Source organism: Patella vulgata, chromosome 7 (genome assembly GCF_932274485.2).
Source record: "Patella vulgata chromosome 7, xgPatVulg1.2, whole genome shotgun sequence".
In the NCBI taxonomy this organism is placed as follows: domain Eukaryota; kingdom Metazoa; phylum Mollusca; class Gastropoda; family Patellidae; genus Patella; species Patella vulgata.
Genome location: NC_065885.2, coordinates 51,353,972 through 51,379,903, shown reverse-complemented (window position 1 = coordinate 51,379,903; position 25,932 = coordinate 51,353,972). Strand labels below are relative to the sequence as shown.

Below are 25,932 nucleotides of genomic sequence, written 5' to 3'. Positions count from 1 at the left end.
AAAAGAAAGTGCACGCTATTAATACTGGTATTTACCGGTGTCGGCTAACATGTAATAAGTGCATAAACGTGAAAGATTTAGGTCAGCAATGACTCATTGGGTAGAGTGTCCAACTGACAGCTGCTTACCACTTGGCGATTATGTGCCGTGTTTTCGGACCCTTCACCCCATCAGACGAACAGTTTTCCCCGATGCCAGACAAGCTTTACCCCTCCCCCCGTGAAGCCGCTTTCGGTAATACCAGACGGGTTTGTCCTATCTCAACAAGTTCTTAGCTGTTTGTAGCCTGTGTAAATGTGATGAATCAATTTATTATTCTTAAGAAATTACACGACACTGTGGAATTAATTTTTGCATGCATCGTGTTTAACGTCCCACCACAGTTTCGAGTATTAAGATAATTTGAGAAGGGTTGGAAATGTTGTTTGATAGCAATGATATAGGCCTATATATAAGGCCAAAATTAAAAGATTGTCTGTTTGCCCAAACGCGACCGACCCCCAAAAAAAGCTGCTGAGTCAAATTCTTTTATTGCCGTTTTTGAGATTTTTTTTTTTTTTTAACAGCATTATTTTTAAGCTTGACGCGAAATAATCGGTCGGGAGATTGAACAGCCACTGTCATGTCTACACATAGTAACACCAAACTCGACACGTGATTTTGTAAAATCTCGTTATTTATCGCGATAGTTGTTGTTAAGGAACGGTATGTGTCATGGCAGACAATTACACACACCGAAAATAAAGTAACCAATCGTTTCGAACAAGTTGCAGCGATTTAACAACAGTAAGACATGGATGGAGGGACGTCTTTGATGATGTCACTGTTGATGAAATAGACACGAAGACAACGGACAAAATGGTTGTGACTGTTTCAACTGTTCTCGTTAGGCCTAATAAAAAAGTTAGAGTTTAAATATTTTTTTGTTTTTGCACTTAGTTCTCAAAGTCTGGTCCTCCCAAAAAAAAAAAGAATTTGCCTACCTACCTACCCATACCTAATCATCATGAGTCGGGTTTGGGCAAACTGAAATATTTTTAACCCTGGCCTAATCGAATATAAATATAGATAATTGCCAAATATCAAAATCAATCAAGGTGTGTGAAGCTATATTTTATTAGAGGCTCTCTTCCTACTATATTTGTCTTTGCGTGTGTAGACATACATACTTTGCATTGTCGAGTTCACCCTAATATTAACTGGTTAGAATAGATCCCCTAAGCCCACCCTTCCTCATCTCTAATAAAGTTGACACTGTAGCATCCATATAATATAACTATGCATAAATCAAATGCAAGGCCCAGCCCCCCTCCCCCCTCACACACTGCTTAATCCCCCACCCTCCATATAAGGTTGGAAATACCTTTTAATATCAATATACCCACAAAACGGAAATTCCTAAAGCCCGACCACATCCATACCAAAGGCACCCCTAATGAGGTTTGACAATGTAATAACAATTAACTGATGTTTTGTGGACAGTTATTTGTGTTTGCTAAATTATGACTCTTTGAAATTAATGCATAGGTCTTATACAGGTTGTGTTCTAATAACTGGCTAAAATGTCCCTTGTTTGTCCATTCCCCTATTTTAAAAAATATATATAGACTACATGGTCTTGCTCAAAGGAGCGGTCTATGGGAGTTTTAAAAAAAAATTATTTTTTTTAACTTTATTTATTAAAGATAATTGGATTATAGAGCAGGCAACCCCACTCTCCAAAAAAAAAAAAAAAAATACAAACAGATATAAATATTACAATCACAACATAATGAAATTACAATAATAAATCAAATACATAAATATACACATATATATATTACATACACTCACACACACACTACACATACACTAAGTTATTGATAATTAACATCAAACAACTGAGAAAAAATGTACCATAATAGACTAAAATAAATATGAATGCTGCACATGTCTGATATATAAAGAAATAGTTAAGATTTTTAATACATGTAGTTTAAAAATTAAACATTAAATATTACTGTAATGACTTTAATTGACAAAAGTTCTGATTTTAATGAAAATGAATATGGAAAAAACAGTATGTACAAGCTCTGTTGATAAGATATGAATTTATAGGCTTGAATCAGCATACAATAGGTATGTAAAAACATATATACAAAGTCATTTTAAAATTTAATAAAACATGTTGATTTTGATTTTATAATTATACTAAATCATTCATGGACTAAAGTGTACAAAATATGCATAATGAATTTGTTATGGTTAATATATGTTATAGCGAGTTCAATGATAGGTTCAATATTAACAAAGATTACTTGAATTGTAAAACAGTTCAAAATTTAAACTCGACTAATGATACAGATTTAAAACATTACTTTTACTATAAAATAAAACAAAATTATAATCTGATGGAATAACTTGATTTTAAAAATATCAGAAATCAAGAGAAAAAAAAATCACTAAACTTCAGCCGATCATAAGGGACAGACACAAAAAAAATCCCTGATGTAAGAGTTATAAACTATGTGAGAATGTAGCATTCAACTGAGGATAAAATCCATGCTCCCATATATTGCTTTAATTTTAGTAATGCCAGGTTAAAGGTGTACAAAGAATTGGGGATAGAAAATCCTTTTAAAGAAAAGGAAAAAATAATAATACTTTTATAACAGATATTTGTTGATGTAATAATGATAATATATATATTTATTTTTTTTTTATATATAGTTTTTACATTCAACATTCTACTTCATCATCATGATCATCATCATTATCATCCATAGCCATCTCTGTGGGTGTAGGTGTGGAATTTTGACAGTCTTTACATCCACATAGATCTGTACAGGAAAGAGTAGTTCAGCTCTGAACGTAGGTCTTATTACACTCGACCTCTACGTTCAGGGACTGTCCTATTGAATCCTTGTCGAAAATCTAATCGCTTCCCAGTCAATTTTACTGGGCAACTTTTTACTGCTAACCGGTCGCGTGTCAGTCCCTGTGAACGTCTGAACAATATAAATGAACATCTTAGGGAGAAAATAAAACCTTGCTTACCTGGCTAGAGTCAGTAGGCGTTTTTGTGAACCGATTAGATTAGACCGATTAGCTATTATACGCATTTGTGAACCAAGTTGATTATGCTAATCGTTACATTTGTGAGACGATTTAACTCAACTGATTAGGCAAATCGACCTAATCGTCCCAGGAGGTGTTTAGGCGATTAGATTTGACTTTTTCAAAATGGCGGAATGTTCGACGTCGTAAATAATTTTTAATGCTTATTGTTGTTTTTCTCCATAAAAAATGTTTTTTTAAAACGCATTTGACGTGTTTAATGTTAACTTTATAGTCCACAATAATGTTAGATCACCTCTAAGCAATTTTATTCATTTACAGTTTTTTCAATATATTCCTCGATCCTAGGTTTTCTCAGTAAACTTTTTACATGTTTTGTCACTTCAGTTTTCAAAAAAATACTTGAACTTGTTGGACATAGGAGATTGTTTCTAACGGCAACCATTTTTCCTTTTTTGCGTAGATAACCTTCATTTGTCTTTAACAAGTCATCAATAATTAGCAGAGACAATTTTTTTTCTGATCGGTGTCCGTGATGGCAGCCATCTTACCAAATCGTAATTATCAAATTTCACATTTGTGGACCATAGCTAATCAAATCGAAATCATACCAAATCGTACTAGCAAATCAAAACCTAATCTAATCGACTCACAAAAACGCCAAGTATGAGCGACACAACACGCTGTTAAAAAATACATCTCCGTCTTCTAACTGACTTGGCGGACATCATTGAAAGGGTAACACACAAATTTAAGAACTCGGCCATATAAAATGAAACGAAATTTAGGTAAGCCTGGTGCGAAAAAATTGGGATTTTTGAAAGAATTTGATTGTAAATTATTGTAATTTAGCTAGGCAAAGCAATAAATCACTGAAGATTCTCAACTTTTCAAAGATTTCATTTTTTTTTTCTCCCAGGCTTACCTGAATTTCGTTTCATCTTATATGGCCGAGTTCTTAAATTTGTGCGTTACCCTTTCAATGATGTACAAAGAGACGTGTAATTTAAAAAATTAAAATCTCCCACAGAGGTTGTTGCAACGAACTTGAACGATAAATTCCTTCGGTCTTTCGCCTATTCTGAATGAAACAGTTTTACAGTGACATGTAGCTGAATCATATCCCAGTAGGAAGATTTGCTGAGCTACAAACTCTCAACAAAGAAACCATTACCTATTATGCACACATTCTGGGCTGGTCTGCAAAACAATATTGATAAGAAACTGAAAATGATTTTTTTTTATACTAATGTTAAATGAAATTATGTTTGATTTACAAATATTTAACCTCAACAGGTACAACAAGATAGTGGTGAAGCTTCAGAAGGTGAAGTAGCTACTCCTGAACCACCAAAATCAAAGGAAAAAAAGAAAAGAGGAAGAGTTGTAAGTAGATTTACTCACACTTATTTTCCTTATTATAAGACAAAATGAAAATACTATATTAAGATCTTAGATAATTTCTTAACATTGAATAATCAAGTACTGCTTTAATAACAAATTATTATTTAAAATATATTACAGGAAGCAAATGGATCTGAAGAAATGTGTATTGCTAATGGTTGGGTAAATCCTGATCTAGAGTTTACAGATGAAGATTATCAGACCATCAATAATTATAAACTATTTAGTAATCAAGTTAGACCATTGATTATTGAAGCTAATCCAAAGCTAGCAGCAGCTAAAGTGGGAATGCTTTTAGCTGCTAAATGGAAAGAGTTTAATATTTGTGTTAAAGAAAGAAGACCATCCGGTGCTAGTCCTCCTGATCGTAAGTATATTTAATTAAACCCTCGCCTCATATTTAACAGTCCTTGACAATTGACAAAATTTTATCTAGATAACCTTGCTACAAACAGGGGTCCAGATCAAAGGTGATTAGTGCTTTCATTTAATTCAGAATTCTGTGACTTTATTCTAATGCTTAATTTGTCACATATTATGCCATATCTATTTTGCATGCTTGTCAGTTATTGAAATTTTAGGAATTTAAAGTTATTGTTTTTGTTTTAGCCCCAGCAGCAAAACCTATAGTAAAACCAATGGTGAAAGAAGTTGAAGAGACAGAACTATCAATAGCAGCAGAAGAAGATGATGGCGATGCTGATGATGATTATGAAGATGAGGAAGAGATCTCTCCCAAACCAAAAAAAGGAAGAGGGAAAAAAGCTGTAGCACCACTAAAGATAAAATTGACAAAGAAAAAGAAACGTAGAAAGAATAGCTCTGTAAGTATTTATTATTGAATTCTTAGATTGACTTCTTTTTGTTGAGCCAATGCAAAAGTAAAATAAATGTTGTGTTGTCAGCTCTGTGAACACAATGTGAACACATTGTAAAAGCATATCACTTAAGAACAGTTAACAATAAGCGATTTGAGCATACTTATGGATGGATTTGGCGCTTTAGAAATGGACATTTATTATTATTATTGTCTAGATTTGAACAATTGTAAAAAAAAATAATTTATAATTATGACAATTGCTCCACAAACTAGTACCATAGTTCTTTATAAAGGTGGATTAATTACAAACCATGATTATTGTAATATTACAGGATGAAGATGAAAATGCTGGTTTTAATACTAGTGATGAAGAGTTTGAAAGACAACTAGAAGAAGCAGCATTACTTAACGAAGGTGGTGGCGCAGATGCTGATGCTCCTAAAAAACGAAAAACCAAACGAGGTCGTGGTAAAAAGAAGAAACGACAGATGGGTAAAAATACAGATCCAGATGCCGAAGGTTATGAGGTAATAAAACATCAACTTGGTCATGACAAATTTGTGAAAGTTGAATTTCCAAATATCAGGAATATCTGTCCAAATATGATTTACAGTATTTACAAAGATATGATCAATGAAACATTTGTCAATATTTGGTATCTTCTGCAAACAATATAATGGGGATATGGTAAAAAAAAAAAAAGGCCAGCTTCACCACTCAAAAACTCAAAAACCATAATCTTTGTTATAATCTTTACATGTTTTTTTTTAAAATCAGATTGTATCTAAGCCAGAAGATATTCTTCGAACTATACAATTGACGATCAGTGGCTTTAAGTTATGATGGTCAAGACAAGTTGACCACTGTTTACACGTATATGCTTAATTGTATTTCTGATATTTATATTATTGTCGCTCAACCTTGTCAACTGTTTACATATTCAAACTTGAAAGATTTGTTTATTATTGAAAAAAAGCTTGATATTAAATTTAAACATACATTATGCAAGCGCTAAATCTGCCTATTGCAGGTCTTTCTTTAGGCCTGAAATGTTATCTAAATTATTAATTGGACATTAATTAACTTATCCAGACCATAATCAACTCTCGATGTCATCGCTAACCTGCAATATTGATTGGATTAGGATCCGATTTGCTGCTCAACTTTCATTCATGATTTAATCATGAAATGGATAATCAAGACTATGTTTTTTATCATACCGACTTCAGTAATGATTATCGAGGCTCGACCGAAAATTCAATTGCTAAAATCGCAGTTCAGAGTGGATCAATTTTTACTGAAATTTTCAGCAAATTCCCTTTACATTATCTAGTTTTTATACGCCCACATTTTCATGTGGACTTATATTGTCGTCACCCCTGTCCGTCCGTCCACAATTGTTTGTGAACAGTCTACAGGTCACAATTTTTATCTGATTTCAATGAAACTTGAAATATAGGTTTATCACCCTAAGATCTCGGTTCCTTTCGATATTGGCATCTATCGGACCGTAACTTCATGGATTATGGCCCCTGATTGCACGAAAAATCACGTTTTTGGCTTGTGAACACTGTAGAGGTCACAATTTTTATCCGATTTTGTTGAAACTTAAAATGTAAGTTTATAACCCAAAGATCTCGGTTCCTGTCGATATACGCGCATATTGGACCGTAACTTCCTGAATTATGGCCTCTGATTGTACGTAAAAACGCGTTTTTTGGCTTGTGGACCCTATAGAGGTCATAATTTTTATCCGATTTAAAAAAACGTATTATTATATCACTGTTAAACCCTAAGGACGGTCGAGTTTGAATTTCGTGAAAATCGGCCCCAAACTGACAGACAAAATGGCCGCCCTTCGTTCTCAAATAGCGTAAAAATATGGTATATCAAGGTTGTGGACCCTATAGAGGTCACAATTTTTATCCGATTTTGTTGAAACTTGAAATGTAAGTTTATAACACAAAGATCTCGGTTCCTTTCAATATTCGCGCATATCGGACCGTAACTTCATGAATTATGGCCCCTGATTGTACGCAAAAACGCGTTTTTTGGCTTGTGGACCTTATAGAGGTCATAATTTTTATCCGATTTAAAAAAATGTGTTAATATATCACCGTTACATCCTAAGGACGGCTGAGTTCTAATTTCGTGAAAATCGGCCCAAAACTGACTGACAAAATGGCCGCCCTTCGTTCTCAAATAGCGTAAAAATATGGTATATCAAGGTTGTGGACCCTATAGAGGTCACAATTTTTATCCGATTTTGTTCAAACTTGAAATGTTAGTTTATAACACAAAGATCTCGGTTCCTTTCGATATTCGCGCACATCGGACCGTAACTTCATGAATTATGGCCCTTTATTGTATGACAAATCGCGTTTTTAGCTTGTGGACCATATAGAGGTCATAATTTTTATCCGATTTAAAAAAACGTTTTATTATATCACCATTAAACCCTAATGACAGTTGAGTTTGAATTTTCGTGAAAATAGGCCCCAAACTGACAGACAAAATGGCCGCCGTTCGTTCTCAAATAGCGTAAAAATATGGTATATCAAGGTTGTGGTCCCTATAGAGGTCACAATTTTTATCCGATTTTGTTGAAACTTGAAATGTAAGTTTATAACCCAAAGATCTCGCTTCCCTTCGATATTCGCGCATATCGGACCGTAACTTTCTGATTTATAGCCCCTGATTGTACGAAAAATCACGTTTTTAGCTTGTGGACCTTATAGAGGTCATAATTTTTTATCCGATTTAAAAAAACGTATTATTATATCACCCTTACACCCTAAGGACGATTTAATTCGAATTTCGTGAAAATCGGCCCAAAACTGACAGACATAATGGCTGCCCCTCGTTATCAAATAGCGTAAAAATATGGTATATCAAGGTTTTGGACCCTATAGAGGTCACAATTTTTATCTAATTTTGTTGAAACTTGAAATGTAAGTTTATAACTCAAAGATCTTGGTTCCTTTCGATATTTGTGCATATCGAATAATAATTTCCTGAATTATGGCCCTTGATTGTAGGAAAAATCACTTTCGTTTAGCTTGTTTTCTATCCATCTCTCGAAAATGTGGGCGTATACTGCCTGGCAGCCGCTGGTTAACTATTATAGTGAGAAGTGCCAGCTCTTTATCTAATCTCCCATAATGTATCTTTAAAGACTATTGCATTATGAATTTTGATTTTGTTTCTCTTCAGACTGAACATCAAGATTATTGTGAAGTTTGTCAACAAGGAGGAGAAATTATTCTTTGTGATACATGTCCAAGAGCCTACCATCTTGTTTGTTTAGAACCCGAGTTAGAAGAAGCACCCGAAGGCAAATGGAGTTGTCCCCACTGTGTAAGTTATTGTTTATGAAATTAAACGTTCAGACATGTATGATGTAGTTTTAGGTTGAATTGGCCACTGATGATATGTTCTGATTCATTACCTCTGCAATGTGTACAGGGTTATAGAATGGTCCAGTCCATTGATCAGCTTTGAAAGAATATATTATATATTGTTTTGTAAAACATAAAGTAAGCCTTATCAGATATTTACATATTCTTTAAATAAATAAGTTGATATTTCTGAATACAGGAAGTTGCTGGTAACCAGGAACAAGAAGAAGATGACCACGCTGAGTTTTGTCGTGTTTGTAAAGATGGCGGAGAGCTACTTTGTTGTGATCAGTGTCCGTCAGCTTATCATCCATTCTGTCTAAATCCACCAATCAAAAATATCCCTGATGGTGACTGGCAATGTCCAAGATGTTCGGTAAGCTTTGTTATCATGCATGTCTAACTTCCACTGAACTTGACATCCCAACTTTTGATATGTCAAGTGTAAACGTAAAATTTAAAATTTGGTCTTTTCCTTTGTATGTAGTTTACTACACAATGACCTGGAGTAATTAAATTATTGTTAACTAAACTTTTGAATAGGTGTCTTGATATTATTTCTTTTATCTTGCAGGCTGTACCTTTAAAGGGTAAAGTTCAAAAAATTTTAACATGGCGTTGGGTTGAACCCCTCAAAAATGATGATGAACTAGATCATACACATCCTGATTCTGAAAAGACAAAAGGAAAGGTAAACATTCTAATGAATTTATCTAGTGATGCTGTAATTAATTTGCTATTTTATATCATATCCCATTATCCTGTTCAATATTTTAAGTCTGTAATTTTGTGTTTGTTTTGATTAAATATTATTTTTTAATTACAACTTTTGGAATTTCTGAAATATGAAGAAAAATGCATTTGTAATTTTTTTTCTTTCAGGCACCAAGATTAAGAGAGTTTTTCATCAAATGGCATGATCTATCTTACTGGCACACCAGTTGGATATCAGAACTCCAGGTAGGTTATGATATTAGGCCTTACCAATAGAACTTATGTTTGTGTACCAAACATAATTTTTTTTTTTCACCATCTCATTACTTCCTAAATCATAATTATTTACATATTTTATTAAAAGGAGATTGTTGGGACTATGAACTGGATAATGTTTATTATACATGTAACTATTGGAAACCAAATGTTGATAGATGTTCTCTAGGAACTTAATTGGTGTGGCCCGAGAAAGTAATGTTGATTACATGTTTTATCTTCTACAGCTTGATGTTTATCACCCAGCTACTTATCGTTGTTATATACGTAAATATGATATGGATGAACCACCACCATTAGAAGATGGCAGTTCTTATGGAGAAAAATTAAAAGGAGATGATCCTCATAATTTAGAAGAGAGATACTATAGATATGGTGTCCGACCAGAATGGCTACAGATTCACAGAATTATTAATCACAGGTATTCTTTGAAGAACCAATTATATTTTTATAGCAACTGATAATAATACAAATGCATGTAATTTTTTTATTACTAAGAAACTTAATCTCAACTACCTACATACAGATAAAGATTAGCTTGGTTAGTACCCAAATAAATCATTTTATTTTGTAGAGTTGCTAAGAATGGAAACAACTGGTTTTTGGTAAAATGGCGAGATCTGCCATATGATAATGCTACCTGGGAAGAAGAAGATTGTGAAGTTTTGGAGTTCAAGAAATATGTAGATGATTATTTTGATTTGAGGTAATTAACTAGTTCTTGTCTTGTATTCTATTTTTATTCTATATACCACTGGAACTTGTGTGATTTATGTGGACAGGTCTAGTAGTCAGATGGAAACTGTTGCGTCAAGAGACATACCCCTGGCATTGAATTTCTATGACTTTGAGGTTTATAACTGTACATCACTACAGTATTATTTCCAGATGCATCAATACATTGAGTTCCTATGGCTTTTCTGTGGTTAAATGTCTGGTCATTGTTGGATATGTCGATATAACTACATTACAGTAATATTTTCCTCAGGGTAATGTGAAGCGGAACGTATATTTGATACTATGTATTTGCAGATCTATTATGTTTGGTGATAAAAGAAATGGTGGTAAGAAGTCTGGTAAAGGTGGTAAGAAATCTAATCGTGATAGAGAATTATCATCTAAAATACCACCTTCTATACCTGTTGTTGATGTAAGTATACTATATTTCTGTAAATAACATAGTGTATTAAAAACACAACAAAATATATGATAATATACATAAAGTATTTGACATTTTGAAACATATATTTCAACAACTATTAAATTCACATATGATCTTGGTGACTAATTACGAAGTAGTATCAGAAACAGTTTGTATTTGACCTAGTCTTCATTTATACTTTATAATGGAATTGTATCTTTGATATTGGTGAACAGTAGGTATTTTACTGTAGAAGTCAGGGAGAGCATTTCTGTTTCTAAACTATGAATGAATGAATAAATTGTTTTGTTTTTTGTAGCTAAAGAGACAGTTTGATGAACAACCCAATTATATAGATAAAACAGGAGGTACTATCTATCCATATCAGTTGGAAGGTTTAAACTGGTTACGTTATTCCTGGGCCAATAATACTGATACTATATTAGCTGATGAGATGGGTCTAGGTAAAACTATACAGACCATTGTATTCCTTTATTCTCTGTATAAAGAGGTATGTTTACATTTAATACCATTAATTAATTAGTAGATATATATTTTAAAGTACAATATTGTATGTAATAAAACTAGAAACTTTCTCCCCCATTCAAACATTTGTTTTTAAGAAGGTCAAAAATTTAAAAGACTGTAACATGATGATTATTTGAATATTGTTTCAATCTCTAGTTATTGGCATTATTTGTTTGTTTTCTGTAGGGACACTGTAAAGGACCTTTTCTTGTTAGTGCTCCATTATCTACTATTATTAATTGGGAGAGAGAATTTGAATTTTGGGCACCTGATCTCTATGTTGTTACATATGTTGGTGATAAAGATTGTCGTACTGTTATCAGGTTAGTCTATTCATTTCATCAGATCTAACTTCTCTTAAATTGGTTTAGAATTAAAGTGTAAAAGAACATAGTATCTACAAGTTTAGAGACAAATAAAACTTATACATGATCAGCATTCCAAAACAGGTTTATTTGATCAAGAATATTGTATTTTGTAGGGAACATGAATTTTCATTTGAAGAAGGTGCTGTAAGAGGAGGAGCTAAAGCATCCAAGATGAAGGAAGGATTTGGTGTCAAGTTTCATGTTTTGCTAACATCATATGAGTTGATTAGTATTGATAGTGCTTTATTAGGTTCAGTTGATTGGCAAGTGTTGGTTGTTGATGAGGCTCACAGGCTGAAAAATAATCAATCAAAGGTAATATTTATTATGCATATGAATATTTTAATTCTGTTATGAATTTATTCTCCCATCATGTAGCAAAGCACTGATCAGATTCAGCTAATACCACCAGTATGTTAACTGTAACTTGTATACCAGAATGAATACAACTGTAACTATTTTCTTTTTTCCAGTTTTTCCGTATATTATCTAACTACAAGATAGGATATAAACTGTTATTGACTGGTACACCATTACAGAATAATCTAGAGGAATTGTTTCATCTTCTAAATTTCCTTACTCCTGAAAATTTCAAGTAAGCAACTATTATTATTATCTTTACATGCCCACTTGAATATTTTATAACTTTTTTAAACAAATTTTATGGTACATCTCTGCGATATGATTTAATAATCTTCTATCAAGAAATAAAAGAAATGTTAGTGATTATAAAGTGATAGTTATTCAACTTGTCTAATTAAAATTAGAATTTAATAATACTAATACTATAATTGTTTTTATTTTCAAGTGATCTTCAAGTCTTTCAAAATCAGTTTGCTGATATCTCTAAAGAAGATCAAGTCAAGAAATTACATGATATGTTAGGTCCTCATTTACTGCGTCGTCTTAAAGCTGATGTATTAAAGGGCATGCCATCAAAAAGTGAATTTATTGTTCGTGTTGAGCTTAGTCCAATGCAGAAGTAAGTACTCAAGCTCATCACCTTGTCATTCTGATGTGTGTGTTATGTTTGGATTGAATCATTCTTTAAAATAAAATGTTAGTAATACTCAATTGCAAGGGTTTGGCTAATAATTGTACTTCAAAATATTCGTTAGTTAAAAAAATAGAAAAACCTCAAGGAAATATGATTAAATGTTTATTAGTTGTATGTTTGCGTTTATCATTTTAAGAGTTTTATATTTAGAAATATTTTATTTTAGGAAATATTACAAGTATATTTTAACCAGAAATTTTGGTGCTTTAAATACTCGAGGTGGATGTCAAGTATCTTTACTGAATATCATGATGGATCTTAAAAAATGTTGTAATCATCCATATCTTTTCCCTACAGCTGCTGTGGTAAATACAAACTTAACTTCAAATCACAATAACATAAATGTATTTTTATGAGTGGTCCCACTTTTTGGAAATATCTGCCAGAGAATAATAGAGAAAATCCTGCATATTCTCAATTTAAATCAAAGTTAATAAAAACACATTGTGTTAGACATTATATACACTCGTGAAATACTTAAAAAATATTCAAATGTAATGAAGTGCTATAGAATACAGTTTTTATACGCCCACATTGAAATGTGGTCGTATATTGTCGTCGCCCCCGTCCGTCCGGCGTCCACAAAACGTTAGCATGGGGCAGAACTTTATAAAAACCAAACAAATTCTAATAGTTTTCTGATAATTACTTCGTGAGTTGTTGCTCTTAATCAGATTTTAGTGTATTATAAATACGATTTAGCTGCTGTGGGCGTATGTTTCGTTGCCTGGCAACCTATCTTTTCAATATTTGAAATGAAAACATAAATTATTTTGACTCGTAAATACAGTCAAAGCTCAAAATCTGAATATTGATACTTGATCAATCTGATTAAAACAGATCGTGTTTATAGTTCAAAATTTTGTTTTACTTGTCTTTACTACACTAGGATCTGGAAGATTTGTTATATAACCCACATTCTGGTTGATGTGAGGGATTAGCCAATGAAACTGTGTTGTGCACGGAACTGGGTATCACACTAGAAACATCAACGCTGATTTGTTAATCAAATGTCTGACATCATAGGGTCAAAAGCCGCTCGTATAACCCCTGACACAACCTTCTATTACAGCTGATTAGATCTTTGTGTAGTGGAGGCCATGGAAAGTATACAAAAAAAGAAACAAAATATAGATTTGTATTTTAAATCAGATTGATACTTGACGGGTAAACATAATTCATAATACCTGGTTTTACCTTTCACTTCAGGATGCTCCCAGATTACCAAATGGTGCTTTTGAAGGATCTGCTTTGATAAAAGCATGCGGTAAACTGGAGTTAATGTCCACAATGCTGTCACAATTACATAAACAAGGTCATAGAGTTCTAATCTTCTCTCAGGTAAATTAGTCTACTTTATTTTGATAACAAATTTAGGCTGTAATCTGTTTCAAGTCCTAGTTATTTGCTGCATAGCTGAATCAAAGTGAGGCATTGAAGGTGTACCCAAACTGTAATTTCTAGTATTTTGAGCACACATAATTTAAGAATTAATGTTCATAAATTTCAAAGTTTTGTATTGAATTCAGTTTGAACAAAAAAAAAAGTGGCTGTTTCAATTTATATTAAACTATTAATTATTCAATTATCTTAGATGACGAAAATGTTGGATATATTGGAAGATTTTCTAGAAGCAGAAGGTTATCATTACGAGAGAATTGATGGTGGTATTACAGGAGCAAATAGACAAGATGCTATTGATAGATTTAATGGTAAATAGACAGATTTCTCTTATCTTTAGGGTTTGCCTCTAATGTATTACATTACCATCTGACATGATTTTTATCACAGGATTTCAAATCCTGGGAACTTTTTGACTAATTAATAGTGTGTATTGGTATACAGGGTTGTATGAATTTTGAAATTGCAAAACATAGTGAAGATAGAAAGTTCTTTATGCTGTTCTGGTGATTTATTTAAAGGAAATCTTCTGTGATTTGTTTAATTGTGATAGTAGTTTCCCTGAGTTAAAACAGTTCTTTGTAATACATGTACTTTTGATGTTTTCAGTGCCAGGTGCAAAGGCGTTCTGTTTCCTGCTATCAACAAGAGCTGGTGGATTGGGTATTAATTTAGCAACAGCAGATACAGTTATTATTTATGATTCCGATTGGAATCCACATAATGATATTCAGGTAAAAGTTTTCATTAATGTTGATCAAAAACATCTTTTATTAAATGTTAATTTAGCCAAATTGTTTAAGTTCTGCAATGTTGGTTGTAATTTTTGTCACTTGCTTGTAGTTGACAAGGAGTTGTCTCCTGTCCAATCTTTGTGGCTTTTTTTCCAACCATTGAACAACACTGCACATATGTTAAGATTGTTATTGAAATATATTCAAGCTGCTGCTGATCTTTACAATGATTTTGAATCCTTTACAAACTAATATTGTTAAAGCTGAATCTCTAGAATGGATTTGAAAATTTTTCAACATTGGAAATCCTTTTGCAGACGACAAACATTTCACCACCTATAACTTAGGTAAAATCTTTTGATTGACCTCATTTTAATAATACTATTAAATTCCATTATGTAGTTAATGTTTTCTTTATCTTTTATAGGCCTTCAGTAGAGCTCATAGAATTGGACAAGCTAATAAAGTCATGATATTCCGATTTGTAACAAGAGCTTCAGTAGAAGAGAGAATTACACAAGTTGCTAAAAAGAAGATGATGTTGACACATTTGGTTGTACGACCAGGTTTAGGTAACAAGGGTGGTGCTATGTCTAAAAAAGAGTTGGATGATATTCTGAAGTTTGGTACAGAGGAACTTTTTAAGGATGAGGAAGGTAACATGAGCTTGGGTAAATAATGATTTAAGTAAACTTCTTACAGATTCTGGTTATTGCTTTGATGTATTTGATTTTGTCCCATCAGCAGTTGTCCGCTGGTTGTTGACCTGCTGTCAGTTGTCTAACCGGCAGTTGTCCTCCTAGATCCATGGCTTGATATATTTGATTTTAGGTGATGCCGTATGTTTGGTGCAATATAGCCCAGTTGGAGCTGACATGCCATTAAACCATATTTTATTCATTCATTCATTATTTTAGGTGATGAAAATCGTATTGTATATGATGCTTCAGCTGTATCTAAACTATTAGATAGATCACAAGTTGGTATGGAAGAGAGAGAAATGGCTATGAATGAATATCTTAGTTCATTTAAAGTGGCTAGTTACACTGTTAAAGAAGGGGAAGCAGAGGTAAACTGATTTCTGACTATTAGATTGAATGCATTAATTAAAAGCCGTACTGCTATTGAATTTGAGATTTATCTATTATTTCACTGGGGTAATGGTAATGGAATGTAATCATTACATTTAAGTAATGGCGATGTAATGAGTAATGGAAGATTTCAGGAGTAATGAAAATGTAATCAATTACATTCCAAAAATTATTTAATGGTCAATTATATTTCAGATACTTTTCAATTACATTTTATGGGCCTTATAAATATTTCCAATATAACTAGCCTCAGATTTTATAGCATCAAAGAAGTAAATTAGGTCTATCTGACACAAATACAATTCATTATAATTTAAAAAAAAAAGATTTACATCAGTTTTAACAATAAGAATAAGAAGGCATTAAACATTTTCTTTTATTACTTTTTATGTACATGTAAGACCCTTTTTAGACATGTTACCTAAAAAGTGGATTTCTGAAAAGATGTATATTGTAATCAATGATTAGTACCAATTTACAGGCAATCACTCAGTCGATCAATCAGTTAGATTAAAAGACAAAGTGTTACTAAACTTTAATCTTAAGCTCAAGGTGACAAATCAAACAATGGCCTTCAAGTATCTCATCATTTTATGGTTATTTAATATATATTTTGTTTTAGAGTCTGCTGAATAATTCATCAGTAATACAATTATTATAGACAAACTATTTGGATTGATTAATAATTTTATGAAATTACTTTTAAAAAAAGTTCATTAACTATACTTTCAATTGATTTTTCAAGTCATACAGTGAAAACATCAGTTTTTGTCACCACTGCCTTGATGTTATGATATAAGCTTATAGAAATAACAATGTGTCATATATAGAAATAACAATTTGTACAAAAATATCTATTATTGTGAATCAAGGATTTTTTTGAGTTTGCTTTTGTAGGCGCTTCATGGCAGAAAAATAATTTTTATTTATATACTCATAAAGTACTGGGTAATGGTAATTAATTACTTTCAATGTAATGGGTAATGGTAATTAATTACATTTCTAAAAATGAGAAAGTAATTGTAATGATTATGTTTAAAAAGTAATGGTAATGTAATAAATTACATTGGCAATGTAATGGCTCCAGCTTTGAATATTTGAAATGTTTAGCTTCAACTTTTTTTTGGCCGCTTGTTATTTGATAAGTTTAAGTACAATGTTTATTTCAGGAAGAACCAGAGACAGAAGTATTAAAACAGGAAGCTGAACATGCTGATCCAGCTTACTGGGAGAAATTATTACGTCATCATTATGAACAACAACAGGAAGATTTAGCCCGTACATTGGGTAAAGGTAAACGAGTACGTAAACAAGTCAACTATAATGATGCAATGAATACTCAAGATGAAGAAGCCTGGAAAGAAAGTGTTTCAGACTTTGATTCCGATTTCAGTGGTCATTCTGGCGACAATGGTAAGTATGTCTTAAATTTGACCAGTAGTTGCTTCTAACATTTTCTTAAGTAGTGTAAGATGTGAACTTCTAAGCGCCAATCTTATAAAGACCTTGTATTCTTGTTCCATGTGTAAAATAACCCAGAGTATATAACAGTCCAACCGTTTATGTAATAATGGAGATAAAAGCTGAAAGAAAAACATATTTATAGCAAACAAGAAGGTTTCCCCGACCCATCATACAGTCAACTATCATGACTGCCTCCAGCAACAGTGTTCTGCTGGACGATGTATCCTTAACCCCATTTAAGTCAGGTGACCAGAAGGAATTCCTTCTACCATGTGATTATCCAGGTTTACTATCTATCACGATGGAATTATTGTATTTTAAAACTTGTTGTTGATATATTTGAAGAATTTACTCAAAAACACAAAATCTTGTTTGAAGGTAAATAATAAATAAAGAACACTACGAGTTGGTATTTTTTAACATTTTTGGCGTCAAAATGTTGCTTATAACTTTGGATCATGTGGTTGGGATTATCGATATTTCTTCTTAGCATGAACTTACAAAATTTAGCATGAGAAAATTAGAGTTTGTTGTCATCAGCACCCTTTATCATGCTTTTGGGCAAAGTTTGGAACATAATTGTTAAATAAAATTGGTATTTTTTGGGTGATTACTTAATATGTAGTTGATCTGAGTTTATCATCCAAAATAACTAAAGATATCATATCTTATGAACCAATCTTATGGTAACTTACAGTTCTAGCTTTGAAATGTGCATTTTAGAGTACTCAATGTCCTTAATTGAAAAATTTAAGTTTTGGTGAATTAAAGATCATTTGTCTACATAATATAGAGGTTTTAGTTCAATCCTATTCCTATGAATTGTAAAAGGCTTCATGTAATGGGTAGGCCTATAGCATAGATTTATTGAAATTGTTGTCTAATTACAGTACATGATGAAGATGATGATGATTTTGAAGACAGAACTGATTGTAAGTATATGGGGCTATTCAAACTGAATTTTGATATTGATAATATTATGTATTTTACTTGGAGGATTCTCGGTTGAACATTCCGGAATTCAATTCCCTCAATCTAAAAAATTAACAGATTAACAGAACTGTCACAGGGCTGAATTTCTGCATCAATCGTTTGCAATTCTGTCAATTTGGGACCAAACTGACAATCAGGCATTCCATGAATGTCTTGATAGATGGGTGTAACTCAAAAATGTTAAAGGAGCTAAATCGCTAACATTTGGGGCCTAGAAATTGACAAAAGTGGGTCGCAACGGATATAATACTGTAATATGAATGTATATAAACTGTTTTACATTCAATGGTTTCCGTTTTTACTCCAATTTCAAATCAGTTATGTTCGGCGAAATAAGCCAGCAGTCTCAAGCGAGTGCAAATTTCTACCGTCTGGTTATTCCAGTCAACATACGCCGTTTGATTTGGTGCAATGTGTCTAGCCTCGTCCCTCAAGTCTCTTGATACAACGATTCGTGTACCAATGGTAAAATGTTTATTTTGTCTTAAATATTGGATATCAAAAGCCCATCTTTTTCCAGTAAGATCACAACATGAATGTTGATTTAATTTGACAAATAAATCGTGTTTTCAACGTTGAAGATTTTGGATGTTATTGAGTTAGAGACTTAGCTACTTTAATACTTACTTTTTCTCTTGGAAACTAGTTAAGTGGTATAGCAGTTATTTTGTATTGTGGATTCATCTTAATCATTTTTACAAGGATGATAAAATGTTATACATTTGTTGTATTTTATAGCTCGTAACAGATCGCGTAAAGGTAACGAAAAGGATAGACCATTACCTCCTTTATTGGCTCGTGTCAACGGTCAAATTGAAGTAAGTATGTTTTGTTTTAACAACATGCCAATTAAGTTTCCTTTAAATATGTCAAATTCAAAAGTGTACTCAGTTTGATTACTTACCATTTGATTAAGAAATCAAAATATCAACGGTAGATTATCTCCTGCTGGGATTCTGTTTTGAACATAGATTAAGGGTGGCACCGGCTCTTGACTAGATCCCATTTAATATATTGTCTGCAGTTTGACCAATATAGGACTTTTTGGGCGATTTACAATTAAGTTTTCTTTCTCAATGAAAGATTAATGGATTGGATGAGAACTTTCGTAGAATGTGTGCAAACTCTACTATAATCAGGAACAATAGAATTTTGGGTAAACTATGACATCATTGATTTTTTTAATTATACTGGCAACATACATTTTATTATGATTTCTGTTACAGGTTCTTGGTTTTAATGCTCGACAGAGAAAGGCTTTCTTAAATGCTGTTATGAGATGGGGAATGCCACCACAAGATGCTTTTAACTCACAATGGTAGGAATTTTTAAATTTATGATATAATTCACTGAATTCTGTTAATTAAAATATTGGAAATGCAAAACTAAAATGGTTTCATTTATGACTAGAAGAAATAAGGTGTTCCCAAAAACTGAAACACAAATGTAGACTATTTTGAATGACAAATTAAATTTACATTATAGGTTAGTTCGTGATTTACGAGGTAAAGGTGAGAAGGTGTTTAAAGCCTATGTTTCGTTGTTTATGCGACATCTTTGTGAACCAGGGGCTGATAATTCGGAGACCTTTGCGGATGGTGTACCAAGGGAAGGATTATCTAGGCAGCATGTGTTAACAAGAATTGGTATAATGTCATTAGTTCGAAAGAAGGTTAGTAATAAGTGATATACAGTACAAATAGTTAATATTTTAACACAAAGTTCAAAATACCAATATTCACATATTTACCTCTGATTGCAAAAATTGTCCTGTACTATTAATTGTATTAATTTTTTTTTAAATTTACAAATTAAGCTTATTAATTATTTTGATGTTCTAGGTTCAAGAATTTGAAGCTATAAATGGTACACACAGTATGCCATATAAAAGTGCTATGGAGGCTGTCGAGAAATTGAAGAAAGAGAAAGAAAGGGCTAGAGAAGAAAAAGAAAAAAGAGATGAAGCAGTTAAAGAAGAAGTGAAAAAAGAAGGTGAAGAAAGTAAAGATGTTGAAAAAGCAGAAGCCAAAAGTGACGAAAGCGAAGTTAAAGAGGAAGAAGGTGAAGAGGTTAAAAAGGAGGAGGATAGCGAAGTTAAAAAAGAAGAAGAAGGCGAGGTAAATTATTACTACTTTCCATTGCTTAAATAGGTTTGTTAATGCCAAATACACAAGAACCACTGATAAAATAAAGTTTTTGTCAAGGGGTATGTTGTCCTACAATGCTGAAACGAGCCAACAGAAATTCCACTTATTCAAGATGCATTATTCAAGAGACAAATCTGCCTAATGCAGATCTTTTGTTTGGCCTCAAATGTTGTATAAATCATTAATTAGACATTTATTCACATGCTAAGCCCATAAACTCTCTAGACTATTGGGTTGTTTTGATTTTCAACAGATTTAAACACAATTGCTAGTTAGTGATTTAATTTAAAAATGGAATATCAAGACTTTGTTATCATAACAGTGGTAGCTCAGAAAAAGTAATTTGACTGAAATTTTCAACATATTCCTTTTTCTTTATCTATTTTTTAACTGTTATATCGAGAACTGTCAGTTCTTCACCTAATTCTTACATAATGTATCTTAATAACTTGGTGTTGTTTTATTAGACTATCAAATTTCCTCTTTATATTTAAGACCAAGGCAGTAGAAGAAAAAGTTGAAGAAAAGACGGAAGAAGCCATGGAAACAGATGAAAAAAAGGAAGAACCTGTATCGGAAGTAAAAGTAGCAACGATGGAAACAAAGGAAACCATAGAAGAAACCAAAGAAGAAACTCCAACAGAAGCTGTAAAAGGTAATTAATTTATTTACTGCTTTTCATTAGATCAGTTTCATGAATTGGACAAATTTAGAAGATCAGTGCAGGACAACTGGTTTTTTTTTGTTTTTTTTAACATACAGTAGATATATTAGCCTTCTAAAATCAGATTATTATTATGAACAGTTTCTATTTTAACCCTTAACCGGTCCACGTCATTTTGACGTCATGACTACAAGTGGTCAGGCCAAATAAAGACTAAGGTGAAATATTTTATATGCCTATTTCAAACGACTACTGACGGATAATTATAAGTGATAGACTCTTGATACCTATAAAAAAGTTGAAGGGGATAAGTTGATCTATAATTTGCACTATTTCTTTCACCTCATTTCAAAATGAAAATTTTGTTAATTTGCATAATTAACGAAATTTTACATCTTTTTTTTTCGAAAACATGATTTTGATCACGAAAATGATTGAAATCGGCACCTTCACACGGTCTCTCGTTTCCTAAATCATTTTCATCAGAAATATTGTCTTCAGAATCGGGTTTCATCGATATAATCCGAGTCGGAATCATTCATAAGAATTTCAGCCACTTTGCCAGTCTTTAACCTTCTCGATATTGTTAAAAAATTATGTATTTTGTTAAAAAAAATGTTGAACAAAGACATGTTTTCCTCAGTGCCATCGACAAGACAATTTCCTGTCTGACACGTATGCGTGGCGATATCAATTAAATATGATTGTAGTCGACAATGACCGTTTATGGGTTAACCAGCATTATGTGTATCTTATAGAACAAAAGTCTGAAGATGAAAAGACGGAAGAGGAAAAGGTTGATAAGGTTGAAGAAAACCCTAAAGTAGAAGAGGAAGAAGAAAAGGTTACAAAAGAAGAAACAAAGGAAGAAAAAATGGAAACAGGTAGGCCTTTTTAATTAGATGTGCTTTATGGTAATGTTGTAACTGGAATATGGATTATTATAATAATATATTATAATCTAATCACTACAACATATAGAATATTATTCTGTGTGAGTTTAGGGACTAGAATCAAAGCTGTGATTCTTAGTCTACAAGGCAATACAGAACACTTGTACAAAATAATCCTATGGTAGATATTATTAAGAAATAATTTTATATATGAACAAAAAATATTTGTGTCTGATTGAAGTTTTCATCAATAGAATAATTGCGAAAGAATCTTTTATTAACTTGTTTTTTTTACGCCCACACGCAAATGTGGTCGTATGATGCTGTCCTCACTTGCTGTAATTCCGTCGTTCACAATTTCTTGTGAACACTCTACGGACTACATGTATCACCTGATTGTTTTGAAATTGATATTTTCTTTACATCATTGAGGTAAAGAATCCTATTTAATTTCAATAATTTCTGTTAATTTCTTCTGGAGTTATGGCCCTTGTTTAACGCTTCAACGACAATTGTGAACCCTCAAACGACGAAAATATAAGCTGATCTGTATGAAATTGTCTTGTAAATGCCCCAAATTACCTACAAAAGAATAAATATGCAACAACCCTTGTCGACTGCTGGGACAATTTAGCTGCTGTGGGTGTATGTTTCATTGCCTCTCAAAATACCTTTGCTTTATTTAGAAAATCTATGAACAATTGAATAAACAGTTTATGCTCACAAAACTGGTCTTATTTTAATCACTCAGGTGTTTTCGATACTTTATAAAGTCAATAAAATAGTAAGCATTTTGTAGGTATTGGCTAGCTTTAAGATAAGACTTGGACCAACTAAAACAAGATACATGTACTGTGTTTGCACTTATGGACTACATTTTATTTGCAAAAGCAGATCGTACTACAAGTATGAGTTAACTTAATATATCTCCTGTTTATTATCAGATGAAGTCAAACCCGAAGAAAATAAAAATGAGGAGAAAAAAGAATCATCAGAAGTTACAGATAAATCTGAGGAGGAAAAAATGGAAAAAGATGAGAAGGAAAAAGAAAAGCCAGAAAGTGAGAAAAAAGATAAAGATACTAAAATTGAAAAAGATAAAGATACAGAGACCAAAAGTGAAAAAGATAAAGATATCAAAAGTGATAAAGATAATAAAAGTGAAAAGGATGAGAAAATGGAAGAAAAAACTGAAGAGGGTTGTCAGAAATTTATGTTTAATATTGCGGATGGTGGTTTTACAGAATTACACACATTGTGGCAAAATGAACAAAGGGCACTACTGCCAAATAAAGAACATGAAGTATGGCACCGTCGCCATGACTACTGGTTATTAGCTGGTATTGTAACGTATCCTTTTAAATGCAAGAAAGTTTAGCATGGACCGGAGCAAATTCATGCAAGTAACATGTTCGCATTTCCTTGTTGATTTTATTTCTTCAAATTTTCAGTTATTATTCATTGGGGGTAGGATTCCTTAGGGAAGCCTGTTTGTGTTTTGGTTAAGAGGAAGTCTTCCTCCTGAAATACTTCTATAGATTTCTGCCTTAACATGTGATATAGTTATGGTTATGGTCGATGGCAAGACATACAGAATGACCCTAGATTTCAAATTATCAATGAACCATTTATTAGTGAACAAGGCAAGGGAAACTTCTTGGAAATCAAAAATAAATTTTTGGCTCGACGATTTAAGGTGAGATTTTTGTTCCAAATAAATTTTACTAATACAAGGTTCGCACACTCCTTGAAACTGCTTGAAAATCCTGGAAAAATGAAAATCTGATTTCCGGTACTGGAATATCCTGGAAAAGCAAGATTACTCCTTGAAACTCCTGGAAAATTAACATTTGTGGTTTCACTATATACTTTAAGATATAAAACTGAATGTAGTCATCGAATGTTTCTTCAAAAGTTCACGAGTTTGTCGCTGTAAATGTTCTTCAAACGTAAAAAAAAAATACATTATGGTGTAGAATTCTATACATGGACTCCTGGAATCTGGTAAATAATTTTATCATGCTACATCATATCATAATAATTGAAGTAATATTTATGTATTTGTATTACACAACAAGCCATTCATAATGTTGTTTCTGTTCAGTTACTGGAACAAGCTCTTGTTATTGAAGAACAACTAAGAAGAGCTGCTTATCTCAACCTGTCACAAGATCCAGCACATCCTGCTATGGCACTTAATGCCAGGTTTGTCTTTTATCATATTTCATGTTTTTATATGCCCACATTTTCATGTGGATGTATATTGTTGTCGCCCCTGTCCGTCCGTCCACAATGTGTTGACACCCGACATGTCACAAATTTTATCCAATTTTGATGAAACTTGAAATATATGTTTATCTCCAAAAGATCTTGTTTCCGTTCGATATTGGCATGTATTGGACCGTAACTTTATGGATTATTGACCCTGATTGTACGAAAAATCATGTTTTTAGTTTGTGGACACTCTGAGGTCACAATTTTTATCCAAAAATCTTGGTTCCTTTTGATATTCACACATATTGGACCGTTACTTCCTGAATTATGGCCCCTGATTGTATGAAAAATATTATTAGCTTGTGGTCCATCGAGAGGTCACAATTTTTATCCTATTTAAAAAAAAATGTCCTCTCCTTGTATGCAAATAGTGTAAAAGTATGTAATATCAAGGTTGTGGACCCTGTAAAGATCACAATGTTTATCCAATTTGATAAAATTTAAAATATATGTTTATATCCCAAAGATCTTGGTTCCTTTCAATATTTTCGCATATCGGACTGTAACTTCCTGGATTATAGCCCCTGATTGTACAAAAAATTTTTGGTTTTTTTTTTTTTTTTAGCTGGTTCTCTGTCCATCTCTTGCAAAATGTGTCAGTATCTTGCATAGCAACCGCTTGTTAAATTAGAAATGAGAACCCTTAAAGATGCATTCCCGCGAAAGTATTTGTAGGGTAGTTATATCCTATAAAGGTATTGCAAATTTGATATATGTATATATATGGAAAGTAGAGATGCCCAATCTTACTAGAAAACAAGCAGGCAAAAATATCAGAGTATCAATAACTGGCAACTGGACGGCTTATTGTCTGCCAACTTGACTTAGGAAGCACTTGATCAAATGATTAGCCATTGTTTAAACATACAACAGACTGATTAAATGGCAGAAAAAGAGTTTGGCAAAAGATAATCCAAGAATTTACTTAGGCTTCAATATGTATGGTCAATGGACAACAAACGACAAATGCAATCTGTAAATGGGCCCTCCCTCAATCAAGTTACATGACAAACAAGTCTGCTTAAAATACAGTTCTACAGCATGAGATAATTTTTACAAATTAAAAAATTTTGAGAGTGATTTGAAGCAAACGTTTGATAGAGAAATTAGTTGGAATATGGTTTTAGTCCAAATATATCACCAAATCACACAGGTTGTAGTGGAAAGGCATCTTTAAGTTAAAAGAAAAAATAACACCAATTACAGCAGGAATTCTTTAGTATAATTAATATACATTACATGAACACATGGCAAAATTCTTCAGATTTTTGTAAATCGGGAATAGTAGTGCTTGACAAGTAGTATACCCTCGTTATTTCATAATTAAGAAACCTTAGACATCATACTAAAATGATTTAATTTCTATTTATTTGATTTTGTTTGTTTTAGATTTGCTGAATTAGAATGTTTAGCTGAAAGTCATCAGCACTTATCTAAGGAATCTCTAGGTGGTAATAAACCTGCTAATGCTGTTTTACATAAAGGTACTATTTAATTCTTAGCTTCCT

The 25,932-nt window shown here is 32.4% G+C and overlaps 1 protein-coding gene across 6 annotated transcripts in view; it reads left to right on the top strand.

The window, feature by feature from the left end:
• LOC126828774 (chromodomain-helicase-DNA-binding protein 4) overlaps window positions 1-25,932 on the top strand; it is a 44,301-nt gene that overhangs the window by 5,015 nt on the left and 13,354 nt on the right. For 5 of the 6 annotated variants that reach the window (XM_050558754.2, XM_050558752.2, XM_050558755.2 and 2 more), the window contains 34 exons: window positions 4,354-4,443; window positions 4,582-4,828; window positions 5,071-5,285; window positions 5,614-5,808; window positions 8,495-8,638; window positions 8,879-9,055; window positions 9,254-9,370; window positions 9,562-9,639; window positions 9,897-10,090; window positions 10,244-10,375; window positions 10,702-10,819; window positions 11,130-11,321; window positions 11,525-11,661; window positions 11,820-12,021; window positions 12,180-12,301; window positions 12,515-12,688; window positions 12,930-13,068; window positions 13,973-14,104; window positions 14,358-14,475; window positions 14,774-14,898; window positions 15,326-15,569; window positions 15,816-15,967; window positions 17,159-17,402; window positions 18,344-18,385; window positions 19,185-19,264; window positions 19,673-19,764; window positions 19,932-20,118; window positions 20,288-20,563; window positions 21,089-21,248; window positions 22,016-22,141; window positions 23,095-23,500; window positions 23,714-23,846; window positions 24,255-24,355; window positions 25,814-25,908. In XM_050558754.2, coding sequence (XP_050414711.1) covers window positions 4,354-4,443; window positions 4,582-4,828; window positions 5,071-5,285; window positions 5,614-5,808; window positions 8,495-8,638; window positions 8,879-9,055; window positions 9,254-9,370; window positions 9,562-9,639; window positions 9,897-10,090; window positions 10,244-10,375; window positions 10,702-10,819; window positions 11,130-11,321; window positions 11,525-11,661; window positions 11,820-12,021; window positions 12,180-12,301; window positions 12,515-12,688; window positions 12,930-13,068; window positions 13,973-14,104; window positions 14,358-14,475; window positions 14,774-14,898; window positions 15,326-15,569; window positions 15,816-15,967; window positions 17,159-17,402; window positions 18,344-18,385; window positions 19,185-19,264; window positions 19,673-19,764; window positions 19,932-20,118; window positions 20,288-20,563; window positions 21,089-21,248; window positions 22,016-22,141; window positions 23,095-23,500; window positions 23,714-23,846; window positions 24,255-24,355; window positions 25,814-25,908 — 5,386 coding nt within the window. The remainder of the gene's footprint in view (window positions 1-4,353; window positions 4,444-4,581; window positions 4,829-5,070; window positions 5,286-5,613; window positions 5,809-8,494; window positions 8,639-8,878; window positions 9,056-9,253; window positions 9,371-9,561; window positions 9,640-9,896; window positions 10,091-10,243; window positions 10,376-10,701; window positions 10,820-11,129; window positions 11,322-11,524; window positions 11,662-11,819; window positions 12,022-12,179; window positions 12,302-12,514; window positions 12,689-12,929; window positions 13,069-13,972; window positions 14,105-14,357; window positions 14,476-14,773; window positions 14,899-15,325; window positions 15,570-15,815; window positions 15,968-17,158; window positions 17,403-18,343; window positions 18,386-19,184; window positions 19,265-19,672; window positions 19,765-19,931; window positions 20,119-20,287; window positions 20,564-21,088; window positions 21,249-22,015; window positions 22,142-23,094; window positions 23,501-23,713; window positions 23,847-24,254; window positions 24,356-25,813; window positions 25,909-25,932) is intronic. The other variant, XM_050558751.2, reaches the window with a different exon arrangement.